This window comes from Helianthus annuus, chromosome 8, assembly GCF_002127325.2.
Source record: "Helianthus annuus cultivar XRQ/B chromosome 8, HanXRQr2.0-SUNRISE, whole genome shotgun sequence".
NCBI lineage: Eukaryota > Viridiplantae > Streptophyta > Magnoliopsida > Asterales > Asteraceae > Helianthus > Helianthus annuus.
In genome coordinates this window covers 88,654,528-88,666,891 of record NC_035440.2, presented here as the reverse complement: position 1 = coordinate 88,666,891, position 12,364 = coordinate 88,654,528, and the positions used below count along the sequence as shown (strand labels likewise).

Below are 12,364 nucleotides of genomic sequence, written 5' to 3'. Positions count from 1 at the left end.
AAAAGTGGGTTACATCAGTGCAAATTTTGTGGAAAAATTCACAAGGGCACATGTAGGAAGCCAAGACATAAGAAGTCTAAATGTCCAGAGAGGCTTGGAACCAAGGATACAACCGACACAAAGTCTGAAGGACAAAGTTGGTTTATATAACAGCCACAGAGGCCAAAGCTGAACCTAATGTCGCATCAGGTATACTCTTGTAAATTAAATTTCAGCATGAAATTTTAATTATTACGAGTGCAAATAAATTGATTGTTTTATATTGATTTATTCAACATCCTACATTCGCGTTAACGAAATTACCTATGCTTTGAGAAATAGAAATAGGTAATAATAAAAGTTCTATTGTTCATAAGAAGTGCTGAAACTGTACATTGAGCATCGAGGTAAAAGTAATCTCGATAGATATCGCAATGGGAAGGAGTGCATGTACACTCGAACCCGGAGAGGCAATGAAAGACAAGTGTCATAATGGGAAGGAGTGCGTGTACACTCGAACCCGGGAAATAAAAGAAGTGAATAAATTTTGTGTTGGGAAGGAGTGTAATTACACTCGAACCCGGAAATTGCAATATAATAAACAACGAAGACAAGGTTATAGACTTCGCCGAACTAAATAAAACGCGTAGGAGCGTTATTTACATCAACAAACGATGCAGATAAATCACATGCAACGATAAACAATAGTAAAATTAAATGAATTAATTCTGTTATTGTTTCAATATGATTAAGGTTAAAAGATGAGAAATTAAGATTCGGACCGGGAATATCCGTGAAAAAGAAGTTAAATGAATGATACGTATTATTCGTACTATGAATAATAAAGTATCAATAAATGCAAATTTAGAAACTTGGGTATGGGTAACCATCCAAGTAATACATTATTAATCAAATCCTCGTGAGGAAGAAAGATGATCGCAGTGATGAATGTGATTATATAAAAGCCTAGTAAAATAAACTTTATGAAAGCGTTAGAATAAGAACGAGTAAACCCCAAAAGCCGTATACCATAACAGTGGTTTTACCAAATAAAACTCAAGAAATGGGCTTTTGAAATATTAGTAAAAGAGACAGACCTAAGGGTCGCTAACAACAGAAAGGTGGTGTTACGATCAAATAAGCAAAATGCTTAATAATAAAAGTAAACGGAATATGCTAACACTACTGAATAAATCAAAACGAAGTCTTAATACATGCCGGAATGGCTGCTTTGATAGTGACTTCAGTAAAATACCCGATAGATGGGTAGGAATACGGATCTATGCGTAAGCCAAGAGATGGTGACGCAGATTAAAGGCCAAAAGACTCGGATTAATAGTTAGGACTAAAAGACGATAAAATTTCACAAAACAGAAATTTCGATAGTTATGTTCGACTCTTGCAATTCTGGACGGACCGAATAAAGTATAGTACCTGATATTCCGAGTAAGCGCGAAATGAATAATGGAAGTGTGAACTATTACTGATCCTATGTGATAGGTCGTAAAAGAATATGGAAAGGGAAACGAAAACTAATAAAACCGGAGCGTTAAAACCATTAAGATGAAGAACCCAGGTAATGGGTTGAGAGAAACTAGAAAATGGTTAGTACTAAAGAATATAGGTCCTAATGCCGAAAGCATTCAGAGGAAGGATTCTTAAGAATGAATAGTCGATGTAAACCTAACATGATGTGATGCGATCACGGACACGAAAGTAATATAGAATATAATCACGTTATAGTGTGAATGACTAGATATGAAATTATAAGCACGCAAAAGGCCGATGACGGTAATATTGCATACTCGAATGACGAGGTATGAGGTGAAATGGTGACCAATTAGTTTAGGCAATAAAACAAGTCGTAGCCGAAATAACACTGTGACCTAGGTAGAGCGCTTGTTAATGTAAAACTAATGTCAAGTAAGTATGGCTTACACTAGTCTTATATTTCAGAATATTCTCTATCGTATTAGTTACGAATAAGATAAATACATAGTTGAGGTATGATGTTTCGGCGTGTAAACGTACGGAACAAGATAGTTGAGCATGACAAGAAACCATGTGGAGGGTTAAAAAGGAGTTAAATCAGTAATTTGATCATTTTATGACTAATGGAAAATGAACTTTTAAATGATTACCTTATAGGGTAAACCAAAACAAACAATAAGAGTAAAACGGTAAATTGGTCCCGCGTCGACCTTAACTAATGGTTTTAAAAGACACTTATGAAGTAAGCCTTAATAGGCTGAAAAGTGTTAAGAAATGAATTATAAGTAAAACGACCGCACGATGTAAATCGGAGCAAGTCATATAGTCAAGATGAAAATACATGTCATCTCGCTAATAAAATCGGTCATTTAGACCAAACGGGTCAAAGGGTGAAGATACCACCTTTTGATAATAGCGACTAGTGATTCTTGTCTAGTTATATGATTTCAGGAATAAATGTAGAAATGATGTTTGCATCGCTATTATTTAGCGATAGTATAGCAAGGCATTAAAACAGGTCAATACATTGACCCGAGCCAGGTATGAGTAATAGAGTAATTACTCATTTGGAACATAAGGTTCAATGAGCACTAATCGAAGTTTTAGATAGACAGTGGGTTACTTAAATGGGAAAACCGAATGTTTTAAAGGAGGGTCGTGGCGTTTCGAAAAGCATAATGACTTTTCAAACAAGATCATAACTCAAAAGAAGAATTATGGGTCAAACATGCTCTCAAAAGACCTTGTCGTAATTGAAAGACTAAAAAGGACCAAAACGCCCTTGTCAGCTAATTTGAACAAAACAACCTTTAAAGGTTGTTTGGAAACGAGTTTTATGATTAGGTAAATACTTAGAATAAGTATAGAAGCTGAAAGAGGTATTATATTAGTCAAATGGCACTATTTGAGTTTTTGTCGTAAAATAACGATTCCAGAGGTAAAATTTGGTTTATATAGATCACCACATTAAACCCACCATAAATGCAGTTGTGGTGGGAGATTATAGGATAAGAAATGTGGTGATGAAATGCTAGAAGCAATTGCGAAACAAACAAATTGATCAAGTCAAGATCAAGTGGGAGCATAGGAAGGGTTCGGACACTACGTGGGAGTCCGAAGAGGAGATACCACGTCTCCGCCCTACATTATTTGGTACGTACTTTGGTTTCGAGGACGAAACCCTTTTAAGGGGGGTGGACTTGTAACATCCCGAAAATATAAAACTTTATATTAGAATTATAAAGTTTTAAATAAACAAGAATGTTATTTAACTAGGAAATTATAACCTAGTTAACTACAAGTCTAGAACTAACATGAAATAGAGTTAAATGACCAAACTACATGTTGAACAAAAGTGGAGGGGTCTATGTTGTTAAAATTGCAACTATATTACTATTTTTAATAAAAAAAAAACAAACCAAACACCCCATTTTTGGGAGGTCTGGTCGTACAAAAGCAAGGCAGGGGCAACTCCCCACTCCAAAAACCCTAACATCCATAAAACAACCAAATTGAAGGTCCAAACCTGATCAAAAACAGAAATCGAGCTTAGATTATTGATCCTCATCACAAGGGGATTACAAGGTATGTAAAATTTGATGAAAACTCTCAACTTGAAATTCTCACAAATTTGGGAAATCTGAAATTTACGGTTTGCATGTTTGTTTTTATGATGGATTAAGAACAATATAGTGTCTAGGGACAAACCCTAGACCCTAGACAATTATGAGTTTAAATCATGTGTAATTTAGCAAAATCCATGAACACCCTTATAGGTGATTAGTGGGTTATGTAGAAATTGATAAACACTAGGAAATTGGGTATTGTTCTAGTGTAATTTGACAATTATGAAGTGATTTCAGAATTGTAGAAGCTAACAATTATGTAAAATGGTTGATTGATGTGAAATTAGGGCTAAGTGATGAACTAGAGACTTGATATTTAATCATGTAAAAATCTGCCCATTAAGTGTTTGTGAAAACGCCTCAAAGAAGGCTTAAAACTGAAATTTGAAGTTTAAACGCATAATTATAATGTTTCGGTGTATTATGCGACAAATGGTTTAAAAAGGAGTTCTAAACATGTTTATGATTGAACTCTTAGGGCAAAGAATCCGGAACGTCAAACGGACAAGCCGGAGGTGATACACGCTTGGAAGGTGCGCTTTAAAGGTACATAACTTCGGTTTCGTTACATTGTGCATAAACAATAGTCTTAGAAAAGTTAATGAGAATGTGGTGTTAATTGCGAGTTGGTATATCATAGAAGTGACGAAGTTCACTCGACAAACAAACGGGTCAAAATCGTTAATTAGAATTGTTGGTTGATAATGTTATTTAGTTATGCAAGTATGTAACTTGATCCGTTACATCAAGTAAATCGTTGTTAAACTTTGCGAAGTTTCATTTTAGGATAAATAGGGTGTCGATTGTAGCGACCATGATCGTTACTTGAATTACTAGTCTAAGAATGATAAAGAATCGTTTGGTAGTCATCATATTGGGGAATTCCATAAGATGAGCCAAACGGGTCTTTCAATTGTGTAAATTGTTGTTTTAGTGTTTTAGAGAGTCAAAATGGAGTTGGAAATCATAAGAGCATTGAGCCATGAGATTGATCAAGAAATGTGAGTAATGATAAGCCCGGGATGTTGGGTATAAAGTATCATAAGTTTACTAGCTAAATGGTAGTAAATTGTGTCATGTAGAAATGGGTCGAATAAATGCATAGCGACATATAGACTTTCTGCCTGTAAGTTAAAAATATTTGGTATGATTATCATATTAGGCCCGTTGGTAATGAAATTACAGACACATAGGAAAAAGAATCACTAAAAACGGACTTACGGATAATAAGATATGGCTATTTTAAGTTGGGACTTGACTAAATTTTGAGCTGGGAATGTACAACAACAGATCAACGAACATTCTGTGAAAATTAGGGCTAGGCGTGACGCCTAGGCCCTTGGCGTCACGCGACGCCCCCTTGATCCGAGAAAAATTTATTTTTTGATTGTTTGGCTATTGGAACTTGTTTATATCCATTGTAACTTCATCAAAACTAACATTTGTTGTGGTTTTGATCTTAGTGGATGTTGGAACTAACCGGAAGATGATCGAGCTATCTTTTGAAGAACCGAACACTATTTACAAGCTTCCGCAATGTTTTAAACTTTAGTAAATTATGTTTGTGGTTGTAAACAAATCGTTAAAAACTTTTGGATGTTTTAACTTAGTCGTAGTCGACTAAGGTCCTTGCTACTAATGAACTTTACATATGAAATCTATGTTAATTTGGTATATTTTATCTAAAAATGGTTTGAAACATTATTAAATTCAAGTAAATTAGAAGGGTGTTACATGGTACTGAAATAGGGTGTGGGTGGGGGTGTTAGAGTAAGTTAACGGAGCGGTAAATAGGGTTAAGTTGGTAATCTATCTACTATAATAAAAGAAACCAAGTTTTGGACACGTATCATTCATTGAAAGCATCCTTAAATTTATACTTATCTTATATTAACTAAATAAATAAATAATAAATTAATATTAAATCTTATCATACTTTAATAAAATATTATCCTCAAATCTAAATTGTTAATTTAATATATTTTTAAAACAAATACCTCTCTTTCCTACTTATCTTAAATTTAATATATAAATAATAAATTAATATTAAATGTTTTCCTAATTTGTTAAAAATATAACTTTTTAGTTATTTGATATACAAAATTATATTTATTCAACAAGTCTAAAATGCGGGGTTTTGAAAAATATAACTCTTTTTATTTTTTACTATACAAAGTTACATTTATATAACCCGCATAATACACGAAGTTTTTAAAGAGATAATTTTTTATCATTTGCTATGTAAAATTAGATTTAGAGTTAATTACATAGTTAGTCCCTGTGGTTTGCACAAAATAACATACTTAGGTACTAATAGTTTAAAATCACCTTCTAGGGTATTAACTTTTCATTTTGTAACGTTTAGAGGTATTAACTTCTAGGGTATTAACATAGTTAGTCCCTGTGGTTTGCACAAAATAACATACTTAGGTTCTAATAAAATGTGATTTTAAACCTTAAAATAACGTTAATACCTCCAAACGTTATAAAATGAAAAGTTAATACCCTAGAATGTGATTTTAAACTATTAGTACCTAAATATGTTATTTTGTGCAAACCACAGGGACTAACTATGTAATTAACTCTTAGATTTATTCAACACGTATAATACAAGAGGTTTTTAAGGATATAATGTTTTTATTATTTGGTAGATTTTTCGACCCAACTATACACGGGTTTTTTAAAAATAAGACGTTTTTAGTATTTAATATACGAAATTACATTTATTTAAAATGTGTAATACACATGGTTTTTAAAGATATAACTCTTTTATAGATCTATTCAATGCGTGTAACATACGGGGTTTTTAAGGATATAATTTTTTTATTATTTTGTAGATTTATTCAAACCGATTATACACGGCTTTTTTTAAGATACAACGTTTTTAGTATTTAGTATACAAAATTATATTTATTTAATCTGTGTAATACACATGGTTTTTAAAGATATAACTTTTTTATTATTTGATATATAAAATTACATTTATTTAACCCGTAAAATATACGAGACTCATAAAAATATAACTTTTTATTATTTAATATATAAAATTATATCTATTCAACCCGTGTAATACACGAGGTTCTAACCTAGTAGTTATTATATATAATAACTTGTTTGTAATCCCCAATTGCTATAGCTAATTACCTGGAGAGCAAGACAACATAATTACCGGTTAATTGAAGGGAAGTGATGTCTTGATCTAGAACTAGTGAACTCATACATGGACTAACTAGACATTCGCAAACGAGATAAAAAATGACCCAACTAAAATGACATAATTTGAGTTGTGACTATAGTTACATGCGCAAAAGTTGTAGACACAAATATCTCGACTTACCGGCTCATGTGGCAAACGACCAAATGCAGATTTTCTGGCTATTGAATCTCATCATCTTGAGCCTGATTTCAAACTCGAACGATGACTCCCAGTTTTACAAGTTTCGATTTATTTCCTCTATTATATAAAAATGTGTGAATATTTTAATTAAATAAATTATAGAGTAAATTAAGTTTTTGGCCCCTGTGGTTATATCATTTTTACTATATTAGCCCAAAATAAGAATTTTTAACATATCTACCCCCATGGTCTCTATAACTAACCATTTTGGCCCCCATGATCTCTAAACTTAGGGACCAAAATGGTTAGCTATAGAGATCATGGGGACAGATATGTTAAAAATTCTTATTTTGGGCTAATATAGTAAAAATGATATAACCACAGGGGCCAAAAACATAATTTACTCTAAATTATATATTTAGTTTTTCTATTGAACGGTTAAACTTGCACATTATGGGAATTGAACCCCTGATCTCTCTTATTTAGTTAGAGAGAATTAATTTCATAATTATTTATTCATTTTCAGTTTTCGAAACTTGGCTTAAACTACCATATGTCCTATTTAGACTTGGCATATAAAAGATAGCTTGATTTAATGGTCTTATCACCGAATATCATACCAATTTTTTCTTGAGATTATTCTATGCTATTATTACTTCCGCTCTGCGTTAGAACACCCGATAAAAAATAGTGATCTTGGACCGAATGTTCAAGATGTAGTGATATGGCATTTTGAATGCAATGGGCTCGATAGTTCAACTATAAACATGACAGAAAAAAAAATCGAAACGACCATTTCTATACTTGACTATTTACATAATACCAATAATGTTTTACTAGTCTTCTCAATCACTACGTTAACCTTCACTTAATAATGGTGTAGGTGATCTGTAAAACCGCTCTTCCGAGTTTCTATTCAACTCAACGACACCTTTATTAGTTCCTTGCATACCACCACTTAGGCTACTCGTACCCCCTGAAATAATCGTTACAAAAACAGTCTAAGTATGCAAATAAAATCAACACAACAAAAATAATCGTTACAAAAATAGTCAAGTATGCAAAAAAACCAATCAACACAACAAAAATAATCGTTACAAAAATAGTCAAGTATGCAAATAAAACCAACCAATACAACAGTTATTGTAAAGATATTGGTATCAACAGTGAACTAATCAAATGGGGATTAGTTCGTTTTGATTTGTTAAGTTTAATCGAACAAATGAACGAAAATGAATACTTAAACGGACGGATTTTCTTGCTTGTAAGAAAAAGTGTTTGTTCATTTCATTGGCAAATTGGAAAATAATAATCTCATCCTTCTGAAATTGACCGATAATAATCCCAAGTCAGTTATTAGCCAATAATAATCCGACCTCGTCCAATTTTTTTGTAAAATAGTCCGCCATTAAAATAGCTTAACGGAGTTAAGTTTTTTTTCCGAATTACAAACCGATGTTTTAGGGCTTTTGATCAGAACGAGGATACGAGTCGATTGATGTAAAACTTACCTCAAGATACTGTCCCCAACCCACGAAAACGGTGCTTCAATTCGGGTGTTTAACTTTCAATTAACAAAAATTCAAGGCATTTCGAACACAATTTCGAGGTAAGTTTTACATCAATCAACTCGTATCCTCGTTCTGATCAAAAGCCCTAAAACATCGGTTTGTAATTCGGAAAAAAACTTAACTCCGTTAAGCTTATTTTAACGGCGGTCTATTTTACAAAAAAATTGGACGAGGTCGGATTATTATTGGCTAATAACTGACTTGGGATTATTATTGGCCAATTTCAGAAAGATGAGATTATTATTTTCCAATTTGCCTTCATTTAACGGGTAAACTAACATACATGAGAAACTATAAAAGTTTTCATAAAAACAACCTGTAAAAACGTAAAGTTTAAATAAAGATGTTTATATTTGTATATAAACGAACTTATATAAAAGAGCCATAAATTTGTTCATTTTTGTTTATTTAACTAAACAAACATAAAATCTTGCTAATAGTTGTTCGTTTAAATAAATAAATGATCATAGATAAATTCTAAATAAATGATCATAGATAAATTCTGGTATAACAATCTAATGAATGTTTGGTTTATTTAGATCCCCATAAATAACAGATCAATAGAATCTAACCTGAATGTGATGGAACACTAGCTTTACGTCGCCTGTGCCTTACGACCAAAACAACCGCGATAGCCAAAATGAAAACCGTAGGGATAGTAACTCCGAGTATTATCGGCGTTTTGTTGTTACCACTTCCTGGGCATGACTTACCATTGACACACAACACAGGGTTTCCCGTATATCTGTTAATAATTGAGGAAAATATAAAATATCTAAGAAATCACAAAAATAAAAAGTGCATAAGAAAATGATTAACTTACGTTGAATTTAACTTGGAATTTCTTGATAACCATCTTGGTATGGATCCAGTGAACTGATTATCTGACAAATTTCTATATGATTTTTTTGATCAATTTAAAATCAAAAGAGTTATCATAAAAAAATAAAGATAAGAATTATTTATTAGTGAGAGCTGGACCCCTGATCCCAAATTTGGACAGGACTGGCCTGTCCGATCTGACTACATAAACGGTTCAGGCGTAACGCGTACGTACGGCTGAACCCATTTAAAGTGCCTCCATTTGAACTGGACGGTTACCAATGAACCGGATCAGGTGGTTGAACTAGATTCCAAAAAAAAAAAAAAATTGTTTTCATCTGAAATCTCCATTTACCAATACTTAAGACTATATGACTCCCTAAAGATATGGTAGTTTCATATTTTGTTTTATATCTTGAGTTAATTAGTTACAATGTCATCTAGTTTTAAAACCGGTCTCAACTAGCCGGTAGACTCGTAAGACGACCGGTTTGATGACTAGTCCAGTTATGAAAACATGGTTTTGAACTGGAACCGAAACGAAACTCACAGTTGTTTCAGATTTGGCAAGGTGCCAAGGAACTTAGGAATTGGTCCACTCAAGCTATTGTTATGCAAATCTCTGCAAAATTAATATAAGTTATTAAAGTATTAGATTATATTCAATATTAAAAAAATACAAAAATAGAAAATATAGTTATTTGATGAAGAAAAGTACATTGTTTCAAGAGCATCCATTTTACTAAAGTCGGGAAGTGGTCCGGTGAGGTTAAAACCATTAAGATTTCTGCACACACAAAATAATATTTTACATTTTTGTATTTGTATAATAAAAAATTAAAAAAAAATCAAGTATTAAGAAGAAATGATGTTTACATTGATGTTACGCGAGGTATATAGTCGCCGCTGCATTTTATCCATTCCCATGAATATGGGGCGGGGAGACAGGGGTCTCCGCTCCATTGTTGTAAAACAATAAATGCGTTTTGGAGGGAAGCTAAACCTTCCACTACATTAGTCAAACAAATATGCAAAACATCATAAGAAAAGATGTTATGTATAAATACAAGTTATTATAAGTGTAAATTACCATAATGGTCCATGCGGTAAGACCATATTGTTGTTACGTAACATGTTATAATATGGTCTTACTACATGGACCATCAGTGTATTTACTCTATAAAATGAACCAAAACATAAAGATAGATACACGCGTATATACCATCGTTGTTGTTGGTGCCATTACTTAGAGCATCCCTGATCGAGAAAAGCTCCGCGGCATTAATGAGAGGCGGAAGCGTGGAGTCATCAAGCGGGTTCAAGGAAAAGTTAGTCTCGGTAGTGAGCGAAAGATTAGAGATGAAATATTCGACCACTTCTCCAAAACGGGGTACAATCGGAAGTGAGAATGGTAGATTGTCTTTAAAAATCCTAAAAGATCGTAGTTCGGAGGAATTGAGCTCTCTGACTTCCGAGAAATACCAATTTATGTAGGCCGGGTAACGAAATGGGTCATCAACGACGTTAAATCCTAGGTTTATAAACTGACTCGTGTTTTGTGTGGCGACCGCATTTTTAAGGACCGCTTGAGGAGGATTATCGGGGACCTTTACATTGATGATAGATGCATCGCTTGTTAAATGTACTAGGTTAGTAGTACGTGCAGGCACCCACATTCGATCATAGGGGTCCAATGGAAACCTTAAAAATCACATATGTTAGTTAGCTTACAAGTATTTCAAAATAGTAAAACATGATGAGTATTATGATATGGCACTTGTAAGTACCAAATCGTCGCAAATCATTAGCATTTGTGACAATACATAGTCGCTAATCTAGTTAGTTTTTTTGCAATGAAAATTACTATGTGATAGATATTAGGAAAAGAGTTAAATGTCATTTTAGTCCCTGTGGTTTGGACTATTTTGCCAGTTTAGTCCAAATGTTTCTTTTTTCGTCTGTGGGTCCATAAAGGATTCACCGTTGTCATTTTACTCCATCGGGTTAACTTTATCCATTTTTTCTGTTAACGAGAAGGACAATTCGGTCATTTTATATGTAACTCTATTAACTAGAAGGGCAATTCGGCCATTTAAAATATCCGAATTGCCCTTCTCGTTAACGGAAATAATAGATGAAGTTAACATAGAGCCACAGGCGAAAAATGAAACCTTTGAACTAAACTGCCAAAATGGCCCAAACTACAGGGACTAAAATGACATTTAACTCTTAGGAAAAAAAATGGCCCTAGTTATGCGACTGATTTGCGACGGAATATTTTAAAGAAAATGTCCACATATTGTGCTACAATAGTACAATATGTTCATATTTGAAATAGTACAAATACATACCTTATAGTTTGATTTAAAGCATAACCAAACCTAGATTGCAATAGCAATGCGTGATTTGTGCCAAATTTGCTGTAAAGTTGCGAGTCTAGGCTACGAACTTCAAGTGTCGATATAAATGGGAACTCGCGAGGATTCGTTTGCGCCACACATACGCTAATATCTTTCTTTTTCACAACATAAACAATTTCGAATATTTTCAACTCAGAAGCATTTACGGTGATCCAAAAGTTTCCATCAAAAAGAAGATCAAAATTCGGGGGAGCTGACTTATTGTCATAGTTCCCGTAGTTAAACCCGGCCCGAACCAAAACTTTTTCCCCCTCTTCAACTTTTATAGAATAACAATTTTTCTTACGGGTGGTGAACACCCGCAAGGTGTTCATAACACGAGACACTGAGTAGTTTGGTTGCACTGCATGTGCAACACCACTCGAGATCAAATCATTATCCCCTTTCCACTCAATCGAGTTTTCGTCTATGAAAGAGCCCGACGCCCCACAATCTATGCTCACAAACACTAAACAATAACAAATTAAAAACACGCGAATTGGCTATCGTATCATTTGAAGTAAAACGAATAATCAAGCTTACCTTTGCTCGAAACCGACATGATGCATAGTGCTAAGAGAGGAGCTAGAAGCCATAGATGATTGTCCATTGGATGAGCAATAGAAAGAAGAAATGTGA

The 12,364-nt window shown here is 33.4% G+C and overlaps 1 protein-coding gene across 1 annotated transcript; it reads right to left on the bottom strand.

Moving 5' to 3' along the window:
* Positions 1 to 7,639: 7,639 nt before the first annotated feature.
* LOC110873301 (putative leucine-rich repeat receptor-like protein kinase At2g19210) lies at positions 7,640 to 12,364 on the bottom strand. The gene is made up of 9 exons (XM_022122232.2): positions 12,269 to 12,364; positions 11,678 to 12,194; positions 10,549 to 11,027; positions 10,203 to 10,335; positions 10,045 to 10,113; positions 9,877 to 9,948; positions 9,328 to 9,399; positions 9,077 to 9,249; positions 7,640 to 7,909 (listed from the first exon to the last, which is right to left on the bottom strand). Exons 1-9 carry the CDS (start codon positions 12,333 to 12,335, stop codon positions 7,791 to 7,793), a joined length of 1,701 nt encoding a protein of 566 aa, XP_021977924.1. The 5' UTR covers positions 12,336 to 12,364; the 3' UTR covers positions 7,640 to 7,790.